The following is a 24,879-nucleotide window of genomic DNA, read 5'->3' as shown; positions in this document are numbered from 1 at the left end:
GCGCATGCGCGGGCCGCAGGCGCAGTCTCGGGGTTGGGGGGGAGCGGCACCTCAGAGGAGCGCGAGCGAGGTCTGCTCGGGCCGGGCAGCCGCCACCTCCCGCTCCGCACCGCGGCTTCCCATCAAACCCTTCCCAAGGGCTCCTGCGGGCATCAGAGCCTTCCTGGTACGGGCTGGGGGGGACTGCCACCGGAAGGTGCTGTGCGCGGCAATGCTGCCAGCGCCAGGCCGAGCTGGCAGTGTCGCCCGTGTTCGGTGCGGATCGCTTACTGTCACCTGCTGCTCCTGTCAGGTCTCCTGCTGAGCCCCTCCCCGGGCATTTCTCCGGGCTTGCCGTGGCACAGGCGGCTGTGCGGGGCCAGGAGCCGGCACTTCGACCCGTGTCAGACTGGGACCCTCGTGGAGCGGGCAGATCTGTGGTGGCCGCATGGCAGGCACCCCCACGCTCCTCCTGCGCTGCCTTTGCTGCTGGTTCTACAACCACCTTCCCCTCCGTGAGTTACGCAGCGTGGGCTGGGTCTGGAAGCCATGTGGGGTTGCGGTATAGACAACAAAACCAGTGCTTTGATTTTTCACCAGCTCAGTTCCCTGTGTGGTTGCATATGCCTGTGCTGTGTGGTGACAGGGTATAAGGTAACAGTGGGAGCAGCATGGTTATTTTGCAGCCGTGCTGGTACTAACCAGTTGATGAAATCCAGATGAGACTTTTAAGGCGCTTCCAGGGCAGCCTACACAGAGACAGGCCAGTGCTGCCCTGATACCACCCTTTTTGTCACACTTGGTCCTCTCCCTCCAGCTGCAGACAAGGGGGAGGAGAAGGCAGCTCAGGCTTCAGAGAGGAGAAGGACTTTGTGCAACCACAAGTATAGCCTTCACACTTTCCCCATCTGCCTAGCGGAGCTAGATTCCATCATTGCTGATCCAGTCTAATGGCCACCTGCTGTGCAGGCCGAATTTGGGTGAAGCTGGTTTTGGCTGGAAATGTGTAGAGTTTGCATGCTGTAATCATCTTCACGTGTGCTACAGTTTGGGAACTTAGGTCAGTGGAAGGATGGGCTGCCAGACTGGGCAGTTTTGCTTCTTCCTGCTCAGGTACTGAACTTGGCTAAAGTTGGTGATAAAACTGTAAAGTTGGCTAAACTCAGAGAGGGGTTTCTTGAGACCAACAGAAGCGAGTTGTGTCATCAAGGCTCAGCTATTGCTGCATGCGGAGAAAGTCAAAGCCGTACAGACTCCTTATCCTGGGGACAGGGCGTAAGAAGTGACTTCCCAGGCCAGCCCAGCGCCTGCCAAGCCCAGCAGGGCCTGGCAGCACTGGCAGGAGGAGAGGCAGCTGCCAGAGTGCGTGCGAGACTGGCTGTGCCATGCGCCCCGTCCCCCTGTGCTCCTTCAGGACCTGTGCCACTGGGTTAGGGCAGTCTCTGACACCCCTGTTGCCTGCAATACCTCTTTTGGAGGCCTTTTCAGAGGTCGGTCTAGACCCTTTGGCCCTGCTTGATCCAAGCAGCCTCCAATCTCCTGTGGCACCAAGTACCACCGTTTTTACTGTGTGAAATTTGTTTGCCTTATCCGATTTGCCCCAGCTGACTGCATGGCCCTGGCTCTCGCACTGTGGGGTCTGGTGAGCAGCGGGTCTGTATCCACTGCCCCCGCGGTTTTGCAGGCTTGGGGCACATCCCTCCTAGCAGATGGGACCTGCCGGTCCCCTCCAGCCCATGAGCTGTCCCCCTCTGGGCTTGCTTTCAGTGTGCCGCATCGCCCCGGTGAACCATTTCCTTCCCGATACCCGGCTGAAATGTCCTCTTTTTATTATTTTTTCCGCAGCTGCAGCTGGCGTCCTCCATCCCGCACCTCTCTCGCCCCGCTGCTCCGTCCCTGCCGCCCTCCCCGGGCCGGGCTGCGCCGCGCCGCGCCCCGCCCCGCCGGCAGACCGGCCCGGCAGGAAGCGCGGCGGGCGGCGGCCGGGGCAGGTACCCCCGGCCGGGGCTGCGGGTCCCCCGCCACCACCCCACCGCCGCCATCCTCCGGCCAGCGGCCCGGATGCCCTCCCCAGCCCGGCACTGAGGTCCCCCCGCCCCGGGCCGGGCGGTACAAGTGGTGCCAGGGTCCGCCCCAGTGGCGCCGGGCAGCGCAGACCCGTGCCAGGCTCCAGTAGCCTTGGCTTGTGCCCAAGCGCCGTGCAGCTGGGCTGGGAGGTGCTTCTGCGGCGCTGGGGGGAGGGCGGGGGGCCTGCCTTGTGCTGCTCACACCAGCAGCCCCAGAAGGGTCTGTGAAGGGTTCACCCTGATCTTCACTTTTCATTGGTGAGTCAGTGTCAGAGCTGCTTTCAGCTAAATACCTCTTTCAGACAGTTCCCAGGCAGCGACTGGACTGAAGGAAACTTGAGGCAGAGGCCCCTCTTCTGTTGCTGTTGGATTTGTTTTGGAGGCTGTGGTTACCTGCTTGGTGGTGCCTGCAGCAGTAGCTCTATGCCAGCAGACGGTGACTTCCAGGGGCATCTCTCCACTTCTCTTAAGGAGGTGAGATCTTCTCCTCTAGAGTGCTTTGTAATGCAGATCTGCCATGACTCCTTATAACTTGGTGCTTGAACCCAAAATGCTGGTCCTGCTCACAGTCTGGGCCTATGGACCATCACGCTGGCAAGATATAGAAGTGTGATGGAGTCTTCAGATGGCACAGGAGGTCATTATGCTGGTACTGTCATAAAAGTCACAGGGTCTGTTGGGGAGGGTTGAGACTGCTTCTTCCTCCTGATGATGGTTCCTTTGTGCCAGGCAAAATTAGCTTGGAAATGAAGCTTTTGGGTGTTTCAGAAGCTTAGCTGAGGCAGCACTTTGATGAAGGGTGCTTGTTCCTGACATTTGTGAACGCGTTCAAGCAGCAGGATCATGGTGTCAGGGGGGTGAACTAAAAGAAGTTAAGTAGCTTTCCAAAAAGAGTGAATATTATCTATAGTTGTCTAAGAAGCTAATGTGGGATCAGGAAAGGGGAGCAATAAGTGTGATGGGGCTTAGCCAGCACTAGGATGGGTTGAGGCTTCTTTCAGTCATGAGGATAAGTTGTTCCCAAGAGCGTGAGCTTGGGCAACATCTCTTGTGTGCTCCACTGTATTAATCTCTGTGCTCATTCTCCTGCTGTCACACAGCTGGCTTCATGTTCAACAGTTTTGTGTCTGCAGTTGGATTCCCACTAACTTAACACTGCAACAATTTATTTGCTTACATATTTGCTTCAGGTACGTTAGTGTCTGAACTGAAGTCTCTGGTAGCCTTAACATTTGTTGATCTTTAAACCATGTTTTTACTTAAGAAAAAAAATGCAAGAAAATATTTATAAGTATTTTTCTGGAGTGTTGTTAGCTTTCTTTATACAAGGGCCATGTGTGTCTGCAGCTCTGAGCAAAAAATCACACCTGTCATATGGTTAAGCACTTGAAAAAGTGCCCAGAAACGTGGCAGAATTGCCATCCTTGTATATGATCAAAATTCATCTGAATGTGGACCTGAGTAGCTGACTACAGCTTTGAAGTAAGCCCCTTCTCTGAGAGGGAAGTTGGTCTAGAGATCTCCACAGATCCCTTCTAGCCTTATTTTTCTGTTTCTCTTGCACATTGTGTTCCTCTTGGGAACACAGCAGGTTACTTTGGCTGTTGAGCAACCAAGTCTCTTTTGCAAGGATCACAGAATTACTCTCTCTGGTGCATAGTCCATCATATGAGGCCTACTGAATGGAGACCTAACACATGGCATACAGGCTTTTTAACAGCAATCCTCAACTGACACAAATGATTTATAAAGATGCTGCATAAGCCTGGATTTTTTCTCCAGACACCATGGTTTAAAATATTAGCTGAAAATTCAGTAGAAATGCCGGGGTACACTTACCTGAAATCCCTTGACTGGACTATGTGTCCCCCCTCCTTGAGCTTGTTATCTTGCCATGTTTTCTGCAACTGTTACTTAACATTGTTGTCTGTGGCTCCAAATGCCCTGGTTATCACTATTGATTTGGTATGCCCACATACTGTACTTATTTTTCACTCAAGAGATTGTGGTACTGCTCCTTGGCTGCTAGTCCACGCTAATTTAGGAATGGAAAAGGGAGAAAACAGACATATAGAGGTCATCTGAGCTGAGGAAGGCAGGAAGCAATGACCAAAAATAGAAGTCAGAGATCTTGCTGGGCAGTTTGAAAGCTAGGGAATGTTTTTTGTTGTGTGCCAGACTTCAGCTTATTCCTCTTTTTTCATTTGCTGCAGGTTCTACAACAATGATGATATAGTTGGGATCTGCTGTTGCTTATTTACCTGGAGAATTTCCTGTTTCAATCTGATTCTGAGTGTATTTCCTGAAAGAGATGAAAAAAGGACCAGAAAGCGGAGCTTGTCCCCTTGCCGCTCCAGGCAATTTAGTGGAGTCAAATCCAGACAATAACAGCAGCGATGGAGCCTCAGTGAAAGAGAAGGACATGCTTTCCTCTTCTGGAGAACTGGAAAACGTACAGCTGAAACCCAGCAGAGAAACATCCAGGAAAAAACTCTGTGGCTATTTAAATAAGCTGGGCATCAAGGGGCCAATTAAGACCTGGAAGTCTCGCTGGTTCTTTTACGATGAAAACAAATGTAATTTATTATACTACAGAACTGCACAGGACATCAACCCTTTGGGGTCTGTTGATCTTTCCAGCGCCAGCTTTGACTGCAAGGCGGAAAATGGGGAAGGGGTTTTTGAGATCAGAACACCAAGCAGAGTTTTTACTTTGAAGGTAAGGGGCAGCATCTTCTTGTGGGAGCTGTTACGAAACATTTCCAATCAGGACAGACACATTGCTGCTAAGATACCTCTTAGCTGAGTTTCACTTTAGTCCTCCCAGCCTGGACTGTTACCATTTGGACCTAAATTACTTGCATTGTTTTGGCAAGACTGGGACTCCATTACTCGTGAGATGGCCACTGTTTAACAGAATAGGAGTAAAAGCCGAACTGGGTGCTGAATTAAAATCATTGAGAAGTTCTGCAGTCCACATGTAATTTGCTGAACAGAAATGAGCTCCCCTGTCTAAAATGGTTGCTCCAGCAGGAACCTTTGCTAGATTTTTATCTCTATGAAAATTGCTATTAAGAAGCTCTGTGGGTGATTCCTGGCTAAAATAATCATGGCATTCCTGCTTAGCCTTGGAGCGTAGTAATGTTTAAAGTTTAAGATGAGGTCAGTGGTCCACTGAGGTTCCATTACTAAGGCTGTGCTTAAGATTTACTTTGTCCTCCCAAATCAGTGTTAGGACCAGAGGATATAGCTTAGGCTTGGCACAGCTGGCCTTTATTTCTGCTGACTTGGGCAGCAAAGTTGTGGTCAGTTCTTCAGGATGTGTCTCATGCTGATGAGATTACTTCCCTCCCCTTCCTGTTTTGTGTTATGTTAGGCAATCAGCAAACAGGCAATGATGTACTGGCTGCAGCAGCTACAAATGAGACGTTGGGAATTTTGCAACGCTCAGAGCAGATTTCCTGTGGGCAGCTCCCAGCTTGTGAATGAACCTCTGACTGGCAGAACAAGTAGGTGTTGCATATGTCAGCCTTTCTTTTGCTTTCGGCCCCCCAGTGATGAATGGTGCTCCTCATCTGTAAGTGGGCAGAAGTTTTGGCCAGGTTTTTAAATGCAGGTGCCAACTATCAATGCTTGGTTGATGTTTGGAACTTATGGCCTTATTATGGATGAATGTGAATGGGCTGTCTCCTAATCCACAGCATGTGGTTGGAGATGCTCAGGTATCTTATGATCATGAATTCCCTCTTGAATTTCCTCATGCATGTGAGGTGTGTACATGTGGTATATCCCCTTCCTCTTGCGAGGCCTGTGAAATCTACAGGAAGCAAGTTTTTTTCAGCGGTGGTGGGATTAAGGTGTGCATTCCTAGCAGTGGGAGTACACAGGCTGGTGGGTCGGGGAAGGCACAAGCAGTGTGTCCACCTGTTTAGTTATGACTAGATGCACATTTTGTTTGAAACAATAACCGCCTCCCTAGTAAGTGTCTGCTCTAAAAGGTTCTGGGTACTTTGGCATTTTGCTACAGCAGGCAATAATTGGGTAACAAACTGTGTTTGTGGAGTGTTATCTGCACATTAAAACTATCAAACACTGTTTGGGATGGGGGAAAAGAACAGCAACAGCTCCCTTCCTTGTTCCTTTAGGTCATTAAAGTTTGATTCTTTAGGATTAGTCATTCTCATATACAAATGGTTGAAGTCACTTGATTCTCCATGAATAAATGACTCTATTTGTACACAGAACCTTCCGTAATCTGACCTAAAACTAAGGACACCTGTTCTACTGTCCCTGTTCCACCTGACCAGTTGAACATGGAATGTATACCTGTAGTAAAATGTACAGCTCTCAAATTACATGAAGGAGCCAAAGTCCAATGGAATTCTGTCTTGTTCACTTGCTTCTGTGTCCTGGTTTGTTTTCACATAGATGTTGTTGACAATGAAGACTTTCTGCCTCCGGTGAAAACACCAACAGAGGCAGTGGGTTTAAAGGCAGCGTCTCTGCCTGCACCCCAAACATCTACTGCTTTGCAGAACATCTCACTTAAGCACCCTTGGACAGAGATACAGTAAGTGCATGAGCAGAGCTGCAGTGCAGTTGTTGTGCTGGCCTGCCACTTTGTGCCTTCCTTGCCTGTCACGTATTGCGTGAAATGGGACTCTTGCCTAAGTAGAAAAATTGTGAAGCAGCTTTTTGAAGGATGTTCCAGGCGAAAGTAAACTTCCTGCCAGAGGGTCTTTCACATCCCCCTGTTCCAATGCATTTCACATCACCTAGCTCTCTTAGCAAAGATCCTAGTGGCAGACCTAGAGCTTGGTTAAGCTTTCTTCAGTATAGGTAGTAGTTTGCATGCCTGCTGCGATGCATCTGCACATCCCTCTTGGAAGGGCACACGGGCAGGTTGAGCTGTACTCTGTAGGCTAGTGATAGAAGCCCACTAGCACTTTCCAGTGGTTTCAGAGAACATTGAATGTAGTGCACTCTCTAAAGCAGGAACTCCAAGTAAAAGGTGCTTGAGCCTGTAATATGGCCTGACACTGCACAGCTTGCTACTCCTTGCTGAGTTTCAAGTATGTGAATATTCCCACTGCCTACAATGATGCAGCTATCTGCAGTTGCAACATGTAGCTCCATCTGGGCTACAAGTTACAAGCCTTGGGCAGTTACAGTTGCACAAAGACAACCCCCATCAATATCTCATAAGTATGTCCTAGTCAGTTATTTACATATAACCAAAAATGTGTAAGTGGCCACAAGTGTGGTAAGTAGCCTGGCACCTGCCAGATGTTTTTGGTGGTGAGGTTGGCTGTAGTTTTTCACTACCGCTACTGTGGCTACAATCTGATGCCGATAGGAAGAAAGATCCACCATGGACCAAAGAGGATCAGCGTCAGCTGTACTATTTTGCAGGTTATGCATTCTCTCCTCCTCCCTTTGATTAAAAAATAATATGATCATCTCTCCTCCCCCCTCCCCAGTGTTGCTTTTGCTAGCTTGAATAACAATTGCCTTTTTCCAGCTTCAAATTGTATTGCTCCTCAGGCTCTGCTACTATCAGGCTGGGTCTTCATAAGTGTAGCGTGTCTGATTTCAGCTAAGTTCATCAGATCCCTGAGCTGCTGATGTCTCAGAGGAAAAACAAAGTACAGCATAAGGTAGAGAAAACAAGGAAAGCTGGATGAATGCCAACTGCAGACTACAAGGAATGAAGGTCTGTTGATCTTATGTGCCAATATGTTCCCTGAGGTCAGAAATGTCTGCTTTTCTGCTGTGGAGCTTTACAGTAACAAGGCAAAAGGAGAACAAAATCTAAATGCCAACTTCATTTACAGTTAGGAAGTAGCTGATGCCGAGTCTTTTGTAGATCTCAAAACAAGGAGCTTGTTTTATTTTAGCCAATGGACAACACAAGAGGAGAAGGGAAAAGACCTGTATAGAGATAGGCAACTGTCTCCCTTTCCTGCATAGGTTTCACAGAAAATAGTTGTGCATTTATGGTCCTGCATGATGCTTAAAGTCAGCTCTTAGTGCTTCTGGCAATATCTGATAGCAGCAGCTGTAACAAACTGGTTCTGGGTCTGATTGCAATTTTGTTCCTGAATCTCTTTACTGCATCAAAGTCTATTGAGTTTGTTGTGGCAAGATTATTAAATGTGGTTCAGAGCACAGGACCTATGGCTGCTTCAGATGTGATCATTGTGGCAGTTTTGGCTGTGCTGGAGATAGCTGAGCTTTTCTTGGCAACTGGGGATTTCCACAGCGAGCTAAGAAAAGGGAAGAAGGGAGCAACATGGTTGGTCTCCTGTTACCTTTGATCCCTCTGTCCAGCCTGATGCATTTATATACAGGGCTCAAGCACATGGGGAAAGATGTCCAGCTGATTTACATTTCTGGTACTGATTTTGTGGCACCTTCCTGATTTACATCAGTTACAGCCTTGCTCCCCTCAGATCCACCAGTGCCGTGAACAGTTCATTTTCTCAGCACATGAAGGAGGTAGGTTTTGGGAGGAGGGATGGGATATGAGAAGAGGTAAGGCGTTGAATAATTTGAATATGCACTGACTGCAGTGATCATGACTTCTGTTAACTAGGCTGTCTTGATCTCTTCTTGTTTTAGAAACACTGTCTACAATATCTGTGGCTCCAAGCAGCTCTGGGGGAACAATGGGAACGTCTTTAGCTTCAGTGAATTCCAGGAGCATCCTGAGAACCCGGATGAGGAGCAAGAAGCAGAAGTGGAGGCAGGGTGTGCAGGTGCTTGTGACTGAGCTGTGTGAGCTGGTCTGAGTATGATGCCTTCTAGCAGGGAGTAGGCAGGAAAGGGAGGGAGAGGATGGCAAGTTGTCATGAGACATGAAAACTCTATCACATTGTCTCAGGTCCCTTCCTGTGTTGGCACAAGACTGATTCTTTTGGCTCTGCTTCAGGCTGCGTCTGTCTATCTCCTATCTCTGGAAACTTCTGCAGAGGCAAAAATACCATCCATGGTGCTAGCCCATACTGGTATTTCTTTGAGGTAGAAGTTAAATTGCTGCATGGTCACAGGCTAAGCTTAGCAGCTCCACTGCATGCTTGGGAAGTTACCTCTCTGCAACGGTAGCTTGCAATTGCTGTGTGCAAGTTAGATGGGTGGGGTGCCAGCTGGGTTAACAGGTACCATAAAACATCATGGGTTTGTTTATTCTGGGGGTACCTGTGGCTGATCCCTACTGTCTGTGCTTCAACTCTGTGGATCCCAGCAGGTCAATTTTCCTTGTCCTGTGTGTCAGTCTTCTCTGCTGAGCTGTTGTGAGTCCCCCCCCCAGAAGACTCGGGAGTTCATAGTAGCAACCCAATTCTGTGTAAATTAACCCTACTTCCCTTCAGTTAAGGAGGGGATCCCGGAAGATGGAAGGATGAACTGGGTTAGGAAAGCCAGATGGATGAACAGTGGCTTACCAGGCTTGCCTGAAGAAGTGTCCAGGGAGAGGAACCCAATGGACAAAGTGAGTGTCCTACAGCAACAGATCCTGACACTCACAGAGGAAGTCAAGTCACAGAAGGTGAGTGTAGCGAAGAGTCTGCTGCTTCTAAGGGCAGGGCCCTGAGACTGGTCACAGGGACTCCCTTATACTTTGGTGTTAGGCTGAGAAGTGCTCAGCAGGTACTCACTGGGGACCAGTTGAAGCTGCTGGTGTTACCCCTTTTTATGTGCTTGATTGTGCCCAGTGCAAGGGAGAATGTGCCCAGTGCTAGGAAGTGCAGCTAGCGGAAGGGCTGGAAATGGGAGGTAAAACAAATCCAAGTGCGCTCTTCAGGTGTCTTTCTGGTCCATCTCAATTGCTGAGTGAATGTGTGAAGTACAGTCCTCAACATGTACCGTGACACTGGCAGGAACTGCCAGGCTGAGTCATGCTGTTAACAGCACGTCATGCTTTTTGAACAGCAATCCACCATTAAGAGGTGATTGACTGTAGAAGTCAGCACATGGCTGACTGCAAGGGCTGCCTTTTCTGAATGGTACTGTTTTTCTTCACAAGCATGGAGCAATGCCAGGCTCTCCCCGAATGATGCTGGTAGCTCTTCCAGCAGAAGAGGCAGGAGAGCCAGGTCCCATGGTGGGCAATCAGTTGCATGCTTGGTTTGCTTCCTTAAATGGCTGAGGTGGCAGAGTCTGGATCAGCAGCATGTTGCTGCAACAAGCTTTTGTGCCTTCATGTGGGATGGAGTAAGGGAGGACTCTGGCAGAGGGAGTTTCCTTCTTGTAGCACAGATGGATGCAGACTGCATTATTTCCATCCCTCCTATTTTACCACACTGCTGACCAGATCTCCAGCTTCTGTGGTCTCTGCTGGGTCTCCCAAGAAGGATGACTAGAAAGTCAGAATTCAGACAGTGTGAGCAGCAGCTTGTCTGTTAGCAATCCACCTAAAGTCAAGTAACCTGTGGTATGCTGCAGAGGCCTTTCAGGCCTAGCTCTGAGAGCAGAGCTTCTCTGTTGGGGAAACATTGTGATTTCAAGATTGCTGCGTGCAGTTTTGCTTCTGAAATGAGTCGGTTTTAAGATCCTGAGGACCCTTCACTGTTCACTCATTACTGGTTGGGGCTGTGCTGTCCGTGCTGCCATTGCCCTGGGCCGCACTGTGATGTAATGGCTTTGCATTCCCTTTCCAGGAGCTGGTTAAACTTCTCCATAAAGCGCTAGAGGCAGCACAGCAGGAGAAGCGAGTATCTAGCATGTATCTCACTGCAGCTGAAGATAAGGACAGGCTGGAGCTGGTGCGCCACAAAGTGAGACAAATCGCAGATCTCACCAGTCGACTGGAAGCTCTTGAGCAAGAAAAGAAGGAACTGGAGCAGATATTGAGTTTGAGAGACAGCCACATCCAGGAACTCAAGGAGCACGTGCAGCTTCTGATGGAGAAGAACCACGCCAAACAGGAAGTCATCATGGCCTTGACAGAGCAGATGGCCCAAGAGCTGTCTGACCCCCTGCAAGAAGCCAACACTATCACTGCAGAGACATTGTATAAGCAGCAGGAGGAGATTGAGCACCTGAAGGTGTGTGAGACAGCACAGGTCATTTGGGGGCTCCTATTTCTGTGTCCTCTGGTTCAGTGGGAGGGCGTTCCTTGTTGGAACCACAGAATATACTTCTGCTAGTTGCTCCATCTGTCTCCAAACCAGAGACAGGCTGGAAGGGGCTCACCTGATACCAATAGGGTGCTCAAAAGGATCTGGATCAGTTTCAGCTTTAGCTCAGAGCCTGTTTTGTTTGTCTTCCTGTCACCATTCAATGCCTCCATCTTTCTTTGGTCTTCTTTTGTTTCACAGCTGCAGACTCACTTGCTGCCATCACTAGCTTTTTCCTCTGTGTTTCCCTCTTGCCAACAGTTTCCCAATACATCCTGGTTCTTTCAGATCCAGCCTGTGGTATGTCACTATATACACAGTTATAACGACCAGTTAGTGTGGGGTTGAGAATTGCCACAAGAGCCACTTATTGCATTGTGGGAGAGTGTTTGTTTTTGTGGCCAGCCATGGGGCTGAGATTTGTGTCAGTTTTAAAAAAAAATAGAACAGAACACATATATTCTTCATCTTATTTAGGTGCTTCTCTAGCTTTATATCACCTGGATGTCTCTGTGTTTTGTAAGCATGTACGTGCAGTGCGCTTAGCATTTTCAAGTGTCTTGTCTATGCACGACACTCCTATTTAATGTTGTGCCTTGATTTCCTTTGTAGGCAATATTTGTCCTGGTGAGTCCTGTCTTCTCCCCAGAACACAAAATTGTTGACATATTTTCTTGTCCTTAACACAATCCACACCTGAGGTCCCTGAACGGGGAGTGGATTCCAAGCCCCTCAAGAACTCTCTTTGTGTTACTGTTTTGCTTTGTGGCAGGATGATATTGATGCATACAAAACCCAGAACCAATTTCTCAACTCGGAGATCCACCAGGTTACTCGACTCTGGACAAGTGTTGCTGAGAATGAAAAAGCCCTTCTGATGAAGGTAAGGCAAAATGACTTTTTTTTCCTTGGTGAGAGCTGTTACTAATTTCTTTCCAAAGTTGTCACTGGAATGGATTTTGGTCCAAAACACACCAGGAATAAGCTTTCTTCCCGATGTGTGTTTTTAGTGTGACTTTTTTTTCTGCTTTGTGTTGTTCCTAAATTAGACGTGATCATTTTCATTCTTCAATAAAAGTAAAATACCTGCAAAGCTCGGTCTTAAAGATGCTGAAACTTAACCCAGAATTCTGCATTTCAGCTATGCTTTTGGATACAAATAAAAAACCAACACTATGTGTAGGGAATCAGAAAATTTTCTTGAGACCTGGCAGACTGACTAAACTGTGGCTCCATCTAGTCTTGATTTCTCTACTAGGCTTGGCACTGCCAGGTGGCAGCACTCTCAGGTCCTGCAGCTAGATCAGAGTTCTTACGTTTTCATAAGCTCTGTTTTTATTTCTAGCCTTGTAAGTGTGCATAACCTGGTTACTCTCAGACTTGTCTAATCCTACCTTCTTGTCCTGAACCACTTCCCCAGGTGTGTGCTGGCATTTGTTCTGTGGGTTTTCCCTGGGTTTTACTTCCCTGGGTTTTAAGGTATGTCTCCACAGTCTTGGATTCTGGAACAGGGCAAAAAGCTGCTTCTGAAGTGTTATTGCCTTTCTTACATCTTGCTTTCTAGTCATTTGAAACCCTGCCTACCTCATAACTTACTGCCATTCTCTGATCTTGAAACTTTTGTAACGTTCAGAAAGGAAGTAATCAGACCAACATGCCCAATGGGAGGCAAAATGCTGATTAAAGTGGCAATATGACAGTACCCCACTCTCCTTTCTGCCCCCTCTATAGGCAGCCTAATTCTCTCTGTGGTTTCTGTTGCGTTTTTGTTTTCAACTGCCACTTCCCACTGACCAGGAGTCTTCATTAAGCTTCCTGTGAGAGATTGGCCGAGTCTTGTCACCTGTGTGGCCTCAGTTCCCCACTTATGGAGTGGGGAATAACAGTCCTCATTCCTTTTTTCTGCTTTGTGTGCCCCGGAGTATGGTGGTGGCAAGGACTGTCCTGCTGTTTGAACTCAGTTGGGCTTCATGTGCTTGAGAAACATTGTGTACCAGTGCCATGGGACTGAGGTCACTGAGGGGCATGTGTTCACCTTGTCTGTGGTGCTACCGTGTATCCTGAAAATGGTACAGTCATAGTTCAGTCCTAGGAGAGGTGTTCTATCAGGATACAGCTCAATGTGGGGTAGAGAACTTGTCTGAGGAGTAGGGAAAAAGCCTGCAGAGAACTCAGCTGCAGTGGTGGCTCTTTGGTTGTGTCCCGAGCCGAGCTGGCTGGGATATGACCATCCACTGATGTAATGCAGTAGCTGAAGAAGGTGATGGTGTAGTAGGTCTCCCACTCCATAAGCAAATTCTGTTGCATGCTAGCTACTGCAGCTTGTGCTTGTTCATAGAACATGGTAATTCATTCATAGCTGCAGTTCTGCTGACTGTAGAAAACTGCTGGATGTGTTTTCTGGTGCTTTGCTGTTCAGGAGTCTTCACTTTACATGCAAACCAGACCAGTAGAGAGCAGTGGCAATGCAGGAAGAACCATCAATGAGACAGCTCATTCCCTCTTGTTTCCCCATCAGTGTGCCTGCCTGCAAGCACGAAACTGCCAGATGGAGAGCAAATACCTGACAGTCTTGCGGAAGCTGCAGGAAGCTATGCCTGGCCTGCCCAGCTCCCATGCTGAGTTGGTGAGGAACCTCATCCAGGAAGCACTCCAGTGGGATGTGAAGGAAGAAGCAGAAGAAAGTTTTAACCTGAACCCTGTAAGGTAAGAGGCAAGAGCACGGCGATATTCACACCCTTGTAGGAGTCTGGCCGTGGAGGGGAATAAGCAGGCAAGAAAGATCCAGGGACATTTCTGTAGCAGGGACTTGGAGCCATGACCTAGGAGTGGAGGTTGAGGAAGTTTGTTTAGTTTGGTGGTGTGGAGACCACGAGTATCTGATAGCAGCATAACACTGTAGAAAGGGGAATTAAAGATGGTACAGCTAAACTTTTCTTGGCAGTGGCAGACAGTATGGCAAGTGACAACAGCCATGGTATGCCTGGGAGGTAAACATTGGACATAAGGATAAACTTCTGTAGGAGAGGAGGCCACCTGGAAGGTGGGGGATCTCCATCCTTTGGGGTTTTCTAGTCCCAGCCATACAAAGCCACTGTTGCCCTGTTCTAATGCTGGGGACAATCCTGCAGTGAAGGGGGGCTGGACTGGAGACCTCCAGAGAGCCTTGCCACCAGCGCTGCTGGTATGCTGGCATTTGTGTTTATACTTTCTTGCCCAGTTAATGCCCCAGTTCTGTATCAGTTTCTATTTCATCTGACTGGTCAGACTCACAGGTCCTCCAGGTAGCTTTGGAGATAAGACCCCCAGGCCAGGCTTGGTCTCTCTGTCAAGAATGTAATAATGTCTTACAAGTATCCCAGCATGTGGACTGATGATACAAAAACCTTCAACGAGCTGTACTATCAGTGCTTCTGGTGTTTTCTGATCAGTAGGTGATTTGCATTGTGTACAGGGAGACACCAGAAGGTACTGTGGATCTCTGTTCTTTGGTCTGATGCCCCAGAGCCTTTGCAGTCCCTTCCTACAAAACAGTTTCTGTGCTAGGGCATGGCAGGGAGAAGGTACACAGGCTGAGCTAGATAATCCCTTAGGGGCAGGGGACCAGGCGAGGTGAGAGAGGTCTGATGAGGTTGGGCTGTAGCTCAGCGCAAAGTTACACTTGAGTTTGTGTGTGTGTGTGCTGTTGCTGCAGGCTCTCATTTGTTCTCAAGGCTCTGAAACAGTGGGCATGGCAGGCTCTCACATGCAGCTGCAAGAGAAGTGAAGGAGGAGTACCCGCGCTCTGCCATGGGTGACAGGAACCTGGCAGCAGGCTGTAGCTGGCATGGCCCCAAGCAGTGAGTGGCCATTGATGCAGGTACCAGCACTGTCCTTTGAACTAACCTCTGCCTTGTGTTCTTCCAGTGAGTATGATGAGTATGGATTTATGACTGTACCTGACTATGAAGTTGAGGACTGGAAACTTCTGGCCAAAATCCAAGCCCTGGAGATAAAGTCAAACAACCTGCGGAGCCAGCAAGTAGTGGAGAAGCCCCTCCGTGACAGGTGGAACAGCGTTGGAGAGCTGAGCCCATCTGCAGAGCTGAAAAGCCTGATCCGAAGTGGCATTCCAGTGGAGCATCGGCAACGGGTCTGGAGGTGGATTGTCAGCCGGCACTGCAGCCGTCTGCCTGACCACTACCAGCGGCTGTTACGGCAGAGCGAGAGCACTGAGCACCCTGCCTGCCGGCAGATTGAGCTTGACCTGCCTCGCACACTGACCAACAACAAACATTTTTCCTCTCCTACCTCCCAGCTCATCCCCAAGCTCCGGAGAGTGTTGCTAGCATTCTCCTGGCACAATCCTGCCATTGGATACTGCCAGGGACTGAACAGGTGAGGAGCCAGGTATGCTGCTTTTTCATGGGATAGCACTGAGAAGGTGTAGACACAAACTTTAGTCTGTGACTCAGGCAACCGCAGGCTCCTGCCTCTCTCAAGTTCTGTCCTGGCTCTAGGTATTTTCCTGCAGAATTCTGCATTTGGTGTCTTTTTTCACCCAGTATTGTTGCTGGGATCAAGCAAGCAGCAGGATGTACTTATTCGGCATTTCCATGGTTACAGAATAGGAAGGAGCAGCTATAGGAGGTAAAGTGAGGCAGTCTCAGAATAACAGCATGAGGCTGGGGCTGAATTGCTAAGTCTTAATGTGCTTAGAAGAACACCCTGGTGATTCCCCTTTTTGCTAAGAAGAGTTGGAGGAAATGTTGGGAAGTGCTAGAGATAAGGGAGTTGCAGCAAATGACATGAGGAGAGGCTGAGGAAACTGGGGTTGTTCTGTCTGGAGCAGAGAAGCTTCAGGGAATCTAAAAGCTTCTTTCATTTCCCAAAGAAGGCCGTAGCAAAGATAAAACCAGACTTCTTAAAAATGTGCTGCCAAGTAAAAGAGGCACCAGGTACTAACTGCAAGAAGGGAATTTCTGGGTGGACCTTTTCACATGAGGAGAGCCTGTGTAAGCTATTCCTGTTGTTCTTTGAATGGTCTTCAGAAGGACGTTTTCCTCTCTGGAGAGTCCTTGACATTAGATATCATCTTTCCAGTCTGGCTGAAAAGGAGTGAGTCAAAGCTGAAGGGGGTAAGGACTGTAGAAGAGTGTATGGGAAGGTGAGCTGTGTCACATAATATGGAGTATCTCTGAGTGAGCTCTTTCCTGTATTGAAATAGCCAAAATCAGCACACCGCTAACTTCAGCAGACCTACAGAACATCCCATTAGCTGGGGAGTCTGGCTTTGTTGCACCAGTTCCATATTTGATGCTTCCTGTTTGCTGACAGAGGAACATGGGAAAGAAAATCACAGTCCCATGGTTCCTTCAGAAACCCAGAGAACAGATCATTTGCCTCTCTGACTAACTGCCTTGCCATGTTTGGTATTTTGGACACTCATGGAGCTAGAGACACACCAAGAGGAATCTTGGATTCTCTGGTTCCTGTGCTGGCCTATGTCTCCTCCTGCAGTTTTGCATTGCCTCACCATGTCTTGTCCATCACAGATTGGCAGCTGTTGCCCTCCTGGTCCTGGAAGATGAGGAAAGTGCTTTCTGGTGCCTAGTCCATATTGTGGAGAACCTGATGCCAGCAGACTACTACAGTGACACACTGATAACATCACAGGTGAGCTGGGCACCCTCACATCTGCTTGGACTCTGATACAGTGATTTACAGTAAAGGTTTAAAAGCAAGCAGTCAGCTTGCAGTGTGTTTGATTTCTCACAGGACAGTGATACCATCTTGCAATCCCTTTCATTGCAGAGGTGTTGTAGACTTGACAGTACAAACTTGTTGCACACACAGGAGCAGCAAAATTGATCCCCAGCACTAGAAAGTTGGGAACCATTCCTGAGTAATCACTTGAAGGTCAGGTTAGTCAGAAGGAAGGTGCCCATTAATTGCACAGTTACTTATTTTAAGGAGGGTGTAGTGGTTTAACCCCAGCCAGTAACTAAACACCACTCAGCCGCTCACTCACTTCCCCCACCCAGTGGGATAGAGGAGAGAATCAGGAAAAGCAGGTAAAACTTGTGGGTTGAGATAAGAACAGTTTAATAGACCAGAAAGGAAGAAACTAATAATGATAATAATAACAATAATAAAATGACAATAATAGTAAAATGATTGGAATTTACGAAACAAGTGATGCACAATGCAATTGCTCACCACTCGACAACCAATGCCCTGTTAGTTCCCGAGCAGCGATCCACTCCCCCAAGCCGACTCCCCCCCAGTTTATATACTGGGCATGACATCACATGGTATGGAATACCTCTTTGGCCAGTTTGGGTCAGGTGTCCTGGCTGTGTCCCCTCCCAACTTCTTGTGCCCCTCCAGCCTTCTTGCTGGCTGGCCATGAGAAGCTGAAAAATCCTTCACTTAGTCTAAACACTACCTGGCAACAACTGAAAACATCCGTGTGTTATCAACATTCTTCTCATACTGAATCCAAAACACAACACCATACCAGCTACTGGAAGGAAAATTAACTCTATCCCAGCTGAAACCAGGACAGAGGGCCTAGTAGAAGTGAAGCAGCTACCAATGCAGGGCACAGCACTATGAGGGCTGCTATGGGGAGAATTAACTCCATCTCAGTCAGACCCAATACACTAATGTTTACTGGGACAGTGGTGTGCTGGTGGAGAGGCCAACCCATGGACTGGGGAAGCAGCAGATAGCGGCAATATGCATAGCAAAATGTCTGTCCAGAGTAGGAGGTAGTGTTAGCTGTGAGATTTAATAGCCAGTGCTCAATACTTGACAAATAGTGATTGACAGGGAAAACATGGCAGACTGAAGACACAGAGGGTCCCCTACATTTGGTGACAAAAGACTGTCAGCTGAGGGAGCCTTTTTTAGAAAGACTTCCTGACCCCATGGTTGGACTTTGAAAGTCTACCCAAGACCCACATAAAGAGGAAGATCTAGGGTGATGCTTTGTGGGCTGGCTTGATAAAGTGAAAGCTCTGAGTTGGCTGGAAAACTTAAGGTTTAGCTCTTGCAGATTTTAGAGACCATGCATATCGCCTTGTTTGGTTTGTACCACTGTGGCGTAGCTAAGTGGGCTGGCACAGCTGGGGCAGTAGTATGGTATGGTGTAGGGGAAGACCTAACTATGATCTTGCTCCTTAGCACTTCCTCTCTTGAAACTATGGCTTCCCTGAGATGATGCCTTTATAAACCTGGGTCAGGGATCTCACCAACTGCATTTCTGTGTCTCGGCTCATGCAACCAAAAGCAGAGCACAGACAGTAATCAGACCACGAAGAGAAGTTAAGTGAGAAGATCAGGTCCTGCTTGGTCAGAGGTGCTAGGTGTTCATTCTGTTGGGCCATGTGCAGTCATTCAGACCTGGGCAGGTTTTAATCCCTGTCATTCAGTTGGATGCTCATGACATCACAGAAAATCCCAGTAAGACCGATGCGGGAAAATGTGGCATCACTTTCCCTCCAGACATTGAGGCTGGGAGGGAATATGATCCTCTGAGTGAGAAGAATATATGTATTTCTGCTTGTATGTTGGGCCTGTTTCAGCTCCACGCCTTGCACTGGGTACAGCGTACAAGTACACTGCTCAGTAATTTTGAAGGGTTGGAAGGAAAAGGATGCTCTGCTCTTCTGAGGGTGTGGTTAGGCTAGAAGGTGGCACCAGTGATTACCGTAGCATGCATGGGCCACTGTCCCATTCCTCTCTTCCAACACCAGGACTGCTCTTGACTAGGGCTTCATTGTTTTCTTTTTTTGTCAACTTTAGGTAGATCAGAGAGTCTTCAAAGACTTCCTGTCAGAGAAGCTGCCTCACCTCATGGCTCATTTTGAGCAGTATCGGATTGATGTCTCACTCATCACCTTCAATTGGTTTCTGGTGGCCTTTGTGGACAGCCTGGTCAGCGACATCCTCCTGCGAGTGTGGGATGCCTTCTTGTACGAGGGAACTAAGGTGCAACTCTCAGTCTAGGCCTTCCTCCCATCTGCACCACCTCTGTGACATGATGGCAGGGTGATGGACATACACATGTGTCAAAGAGATGTGGGATTGTGCTTCTTGTCCTACCCTGCCTGTTTGGTGGGGTGCCTTGATGCCTTCCAGCCTCTGTGTTGTCTGTGTACTTGCTGCCGGTAGGCAAACCTAGTCCCTGATACTGTGCACAGTATCCCTGGCACTTTTTAGCAGGTAGTCTTGCTATGAAACAGCTCTCTGAAAGGCCATGGTGTCTTCTGCTCTGTGACCCGGACAGCTGAGAGTATGACAGATACAGGGAACTGAAGATGGGCAGAGAGTTAGTATCTCAGAACATGAGTGTTGCATTGCCCATGTGCATGGGGAGAACTGGAGAACCCTTGTGAAATCCCTATGGGGTCCTTTTGGAGGACCTGGTATGCTCCGGGGTTTTAAATTAGCTTACAGAGAGTCATTCTCTTAGCATTAGCACTGTGCTTCTTTAGGCCTGCCCTAATGCAGCCTCTTGCAAGCAGGAGAAGCCCAGTGCCCAGCTTATACTGCAAGTGCCATATGCCCCACCCCATGTTTTACACCAGAAGGGCCTGGTCCCTCAGCTGCCTAAGACTTTGTCAACTCAAACACCTTTCAACCCTCCAGGTGATTTTCCGTTATGCTCTTGCGATTTTTAAATACAATGAGGAGGAAATCCTAAGAATTCACGACAGTGTGGAGATCTACCAGTACCTACGCTTTTTCACGAGAATGATCATGGATGGCAGGTAGGACTGTGGGTTGTAGATAACCTTCCATCCTGAGTTTGTTCTTGCTTGCCTGTTAGGTCAGCATAAAAAAGAGTTGTGACCAGTCTATTAAGAGAGATGCATGCACATTGGCAGATCCATGGGACATGGATCAGTTTGTCTCTTTTTGGCTTGCCCTTTGAGGTGTTACTTAAAGTCTTTTTGGCTTGGGCAAAGGCATGTTACAGCAGGGCAGGCTACAAAGTCTGGGCCGGCCTGCTTTTTGCAGCAGCTGGAAATTGTGCTGCCACTTGCTGGGTTTCTCTCAAGCTGTAGTTGGGGTATTTGGAAACACAGCACCACTCACAACCTTTATTGGCAACATGTGTCAAAGAGGAAGATTTCTGTGATCATAAGAGCTCAGCGTCAGGAATATTCCTGTCGTGGTTTAACCCCAGCCAGCAACTAAGCACCACACAGCCGCTCACTCACTCTCAGTGGGATGGGGGAGAGAATTGAAAAAAAGCACAACCTGTGGGTTGAGATAAGAATAATTTAATAACTAAGGGAAAATAAAATATAATACTAACAACAACAATAAAACAATAACAATAACAATAATAATAATAGTAATGAAAATGAATGTAAAAAAAAAACAACCCCAAAAGAAAACAAGAAAAGATAAATGCAGTTGCTCACCACCTGCTGACCAATGCCTGAGCAGTGATCCACCCCTCCGGGTCAACGCCCCCCAGTTTATATACTGGACATGATGTCCTATGGTATGGAATATCCCTTTGGCTAGTTCAAGTCAGCCGTCCTGGCTATGCTCCCTCCCAGTTTCTTGTACCCCTGCTTGCTTGCGGAGCATGGGAAACTGAAAACCCCTTAACTTAGAATCAGCACTACTTAGCAATAGCTAAGAACATCAGTGTATTATCAATATTATTCTCACTAAATCCAAAACACACTACCAGTTACTAGGAAGAAAATTAACTCTACCCCAGTTGAAACCAGGACACTGCCCCAGGGGCGATCAGAATTGGCATCTGATCCACCATCTCCTGCCACCGGTACCTTAAAAGGTGGGGTGGTGTAAGGCTGTTTAAAGCGTTGCTTGTGTTGGTGTTTGTGTGAGAAGGAATTGCCTGTGATTCCTTGAAGACTCTGCTGCTTGGTGACTTTTGAGCTCAGAGAGCTGAAATCTGAGGCTCTACTCTTTGCCTATGCCAGGATGCACTTGGCGTATCTGTTACCACCCGTTACAGCCAGTAAATTGGTTCACCAGACCTGTCTTTTCCATCGCAGGAAGCTGATGAACATCGCCTTCAACGACTTAAATCCCTTCCCCATGAAAGTGCTGAGGAACCGGCGGTCGATGCACAGAGAAGAGCTGGAGGCAGAGCTGTGTGAGCTGGAACAGATCAAGGCAGCCTATGTAAAAGAGAGAGCAGAGCAGGGGCCTCAGGACCTGAAGGAGGTTGTTAGTGAAGAGGAAGAAGAGATTTAACAAAAACAGAGTTCCTCATCACTTCCCTCACGCCTTGCAGAAGGTCTTCAGTAGCAACTGTCTGTAAAAGATGGAGCAGAGGGGGAAAGGTGGTCACAGCAGGAGTTCATCTGCTCCAGGAAGCGAGACTATTGGTATACGACCATTTGAGGACCAAGCCAGGCTTTGTAATGGATTAGAAGGTGTCAAAGGAGTTTTATCTTCTTCTGTACTTCTCCTCATTCAGCCCACCCTGTCCTGTGCAGTTCAGGATTACAGCTGAAGGTCCATGGGAAATACCAGTTGTGGTACCATGACAGAAGTTGACATGGTGCAAAAGACCCAGCCAGGCAGGGCTCTTCTGTCTTTTCTGATGGAGGCATGAAAGAGATCTTTGTGTACAAGTAAAAGCACTGGAAATAATGAACTGAGAACACTCCCTTGTTAGTACCTAAAGCTTCTGAATTGGTCAGGAAGGAAACTGGCTCTTTGAAGGCATGGTGCCTTCAGTGGCTAGCCTGCCAGGAGAGCCTGTGTTTAATGTTGTAGTAACTGAGTCATGACACTGTCTCCAGATGAGCGTTGGGCCTCAGGAGGTCCTGGGAGCTGGAGAACATCTTCCCATGGGACTCAGGCTGGGACAAGTGAAATGGGTTGTGGGAGAGAGGAGTTGCCTCTCCAGTTTGTTTTGGTTCCTGTGGAAGTCCATGGGAGCACAAGCTGTGTCTCCCTGCCTGGCTGGGAAATGCTGGGAGCTACTTTTGCTCTTTGTTTGGCTTTGAGCAGAGCCATCTATGAGTTGGCCTGACCCTGTCAGCACTGTGCCTTCCAGAGGTGAGTTTGCTCCACAGAGGAGCTTTCATCTCAGTGTGAAACCAACTGCAGCCTGGCTGCAGGCAGAGCAGAGTGTGACGGAGATGTTGACTGCTGGGGACACCCGGGTCTTCTGATCGCCTCACAGTTGGGCAGGGTGAGCGTGTGGCCATCTCTCTCTGCCTCACAGTTATGCTTCTTCTGTGCCAGGTTTCTATGTTGATATCCCTGTCTCTGGCTGCCGTTCATAGTGGGAGGGAAGAGGTCTTTTCTGTAGGAGTTTCCAATATTGAAGGTGTTTGACCCATGGAATATGGCAGTCTGGGAGCGAATGTGCAAACCACTTGGGCTAGGTCACAAGAGACGGCTTGATAGTCTTTAGAAAAAACATTAGTTTCCCCTGAACCAAGGAGCTGGCCTCCATGGGTCTAGCACAGAGATGCCCTGCCTACCTCTGCGGTTGGGGTCTGATAGCCTTCTACCTGTCTCCCAGGCTTGCCCATCCACTGGACTGGATGCCCTGCCTATGCAGCTCAGTCCTCTGCAGACCCAGGACGAGTCAAGTGCTTCAGATAAAATACAGCTTCTTTACCCAATGTGGTGCCAGATCCTGCTGCCCCACTTTCTGGTTGAGTGGTGCTTTATTCCAGGTGTGCATGCACTGACACTGGCTGGCACTGACAGCATGCAGCAGACCCTGCTGTAAGGGGGGCTCTGCTCTTCTTTTTTTAGACTGACCTTGAGCCCAAGCCTGTTCAGTGGATGATGCCTCCTTTAAACGTCTTGTGGTATAAAGTTGTCAGTGCTTGCAGAGGAAGGGAAAAGAAGCATTCATAGCCCATACTGTTCTCAGCCAGGTGAGCCATAGCCTGAGATCACAGACTCTAGTGGAAACAGCAGCAGCCTCTATTCACCTGAGACACATGGTCTGCCTCAGCTCTGCCTTGGGCACAACTGGACAAATCAGCCAGTTTCAAAGAATTATAAAATTCTGTGTTGGGAGAGAGCTGTGGAGGCCAACCACACAGTATGGAAGCAATTAAAGTAGAAATGAGGTTTTGGGAGGAGTGATAGATGAGCAAGAGTGAGGTAGATCCCAAGCATGTCACTGAGAGCTGCACACATTGAAAGTGTGGGACGAGAAGAAAATGTTACTGGAGTCTTACCACAATATCTCAAAAAAATGCACTGGTTTTAAAATGATGCCACCTAGCTAGAGAAGCTCAAAAGGTTTTTCTTTACAGATGATACTGCTAATCTAATTTACTCATACTGTTATGTGCATGGGTGCACACAAATACAGATTTTTGCTACTGTTAATGGACTTTTGAAAGGCGTTATCTTTTAAATCAAGATCATGGAAATTAGAAGTATACTTACAATTGTATTTTTTCTAGAGCCTTTTGCAACAGCTTAAAAATCTCTTTTTCCATCCTGCCTTTATGGTTTTTAAAAAAGGCATTTGAAACATGCCTTATTACACCGAACCATAGCCTGATGTATGCCTACAGTATATAAACAAACATTAGTCTATGTGATATATGATGACCCATTAAAAAATAAACTTTTGTGAAGAAGGCATAACGACCAAGCTGTTGTCCATGATGGGAAATTCTGCAAATAATTTTTAATTGAAATCAGAAGGGGAGGACATCTCACGGTTGTTACAAGTTTCTCTTCTGTTGTGTCTTCAGCAGCTCTTGGTTTTGCTCCACACTTGTATTTGCTGAGGGCCATTTCCTCTGGTCATACTGCCAACCAGCCACTTGTGGTTGTTCTTTACTAAAATGTGGTAGATGCAGGAATATCTGCAAGGTCTGTGCAGGCCTGCACCTTGGAGCCAAGCTAGCATGTCCTCATGGGCCCTACTCTACTTCCCTTCTGCTGCACAAACTTTAGGGCTACTGAAAAGCACTGAACTCGTGTCATGAGCCCTATGCAAGGCCTCAGGCCTCTGCAAGATCTGCAGTATCAGTTAGTGCTGGGGGTGCTTTGAACAGAGGTTACCCCTGCATGAAGTGCACAAGGGTAGTTTGTGCTGCCATGGCCAACTGTTGTGGTTGGAAAACAGTTTGACCTGGTTACACAGCCCAGTAGCTCCGTCTGCTTGTGCATAAAGCGGATAAAACTGGTGTCTTTCCACCCCAGAGTCAGCTTTTGCTGAGCTTTGCTGTATGCATAACATTACTTGTTAAATTAAGCCTTCTGTCTCTGCATTAAGCTAAACCTTGGGATACCAGCTCCAATTGTAAAAAGGATGGTTTTGATCCATGCCCTCCCTAATGTGCAATTTTAGATCACCTTGTTGCAGGACTTTGGGGCCACCAAGAGTTTATATGGTTTTGAGAGGACAAATTGGTGGAGGGTGGCCAAACACACAAAAAGCCACTGCTGGCTCAGTGAGTCCCTGACCTGCAAACAGGTAGAGGCCGGGAGGCTTCCCTTCTTTACCCCTTTTCGGCCCTGGGTGGTATTGGGCTAGAAGGATCTTTGATCGGAACAACCATTACCTGTACATGCTGCAGCTAAGCCCTTGCATGCAAAAGCGCTAGTGCACAGCAAAGACATTTGATCCACTCCTGTATCCTGGCATGCTGCCCCAGAAAGAGGCATTCCCAGGGGCGTTGTTTCCGTGTCGGGTTAATGTTTATCCCAAGCTTGAGCTACTCATGCAGGGTGAAGGAGAGAGCTAAGGGACG

At 48.0% G+C, this 24,879-nt stretch overlaps 1 protein-coding gene across 9 annotated transcripts; it reads left to right on the top strand.

Moving 5' to 3' along the window:
* The first annotated feature begins 71 nt into the window (after positions 1 to 71).
* On the top strand, positions 72 to 23,759 carry TBC1D2 (TBC1 domain family member 2). Of its 9 annotated transcripts, none has more exons than XM_030004593.2 (15): positions 72 to 494; positions 2,352 to 2,519; positions 4,259 to 4,764; positions 5,422 to 5,554; positions 6,474 to 6,615; positions 8,667 to 8,803; positions 9,416 to 9,591; positions 10,703 to 11,089; positions 11,934 to 12,044; positions 13,680 to 13,867; positions 15,068 to 15,538; positions 16,696 to 16,816; positions 18,950 to 19,135; positions 19,796 to 19,917; positions 21,187 to 23,759. In XM_030004593.2, the coding sequence occupies exons 3-15, from the start codon at positions 4,357 to 4,359 to the stop codon at positions 21,386 to 21,388; spliced, it is 2,784 nt and encodes a 927-aa protein (XP_029860453.1). In that variant the 5' UTR covers positions 72 to 494; positions 2,352 to 2,519; positions 4,259 to 4,356; the 3' UTR covers positions 21,389 to 23,759. The 9 variants fall into 9 exon arrangements, with proteins under 9 accessions (XP_029860453.1, XP_029860454.1, XP_029860456.1 ...); XM_030004594.2 differs by having other exon boundaries at positions 2,348 to 2,519; XM_030004595.2 differs by having other exon boundaries at positions 73 to 166; positions 2,348 to 2,519.
* Positions 23,760 to 24,879: the final 1,120 nt, after the last annotated feature.

The sequence above is a fragment of the Aquila chrysaetos genome, chromosome Z (genome assembly GCF_900496995.4).
Source record: "Aquila chrysaetos chrysaetos chromosome Z, bAquChr1.4, whole genome shotgun sequence".
Lineage (NCBI taxonomy): Eukaryota > Metazoa > Chordata > Aves > Accipitriformes > Accipitridae > Aquila > Aquila chrysaetos.
Note: the sequence above shows the minus strand (reverse complement) of the source record. Positions and strands in the feature narration are given on the sequence as shown.

Bases quoted from the DNA above. Each gene is read 5' to 3' on its own strand.
- TBC1D2 (XM_030004600.2), top strand. From the start codon at position 1,052: ATGGGCTGCCAGACTGGGCAGTTTTGCTTCTTCCTGCTCAG. The intron at 6,616-8,666 runs GTAAGTGCATGA...TTCTTGTTTTAG, and splicing joins CACCCTTGGACAGAGATACA to AAACACTGTCTACAATATCT. The intron at 19,918-21,186 runs GTAGGACTGTGG...TTTCCATCGCAG, and splicing joins AGAATGATCATGGATGGCAG to GAAGCTGATGAACATCGCCT.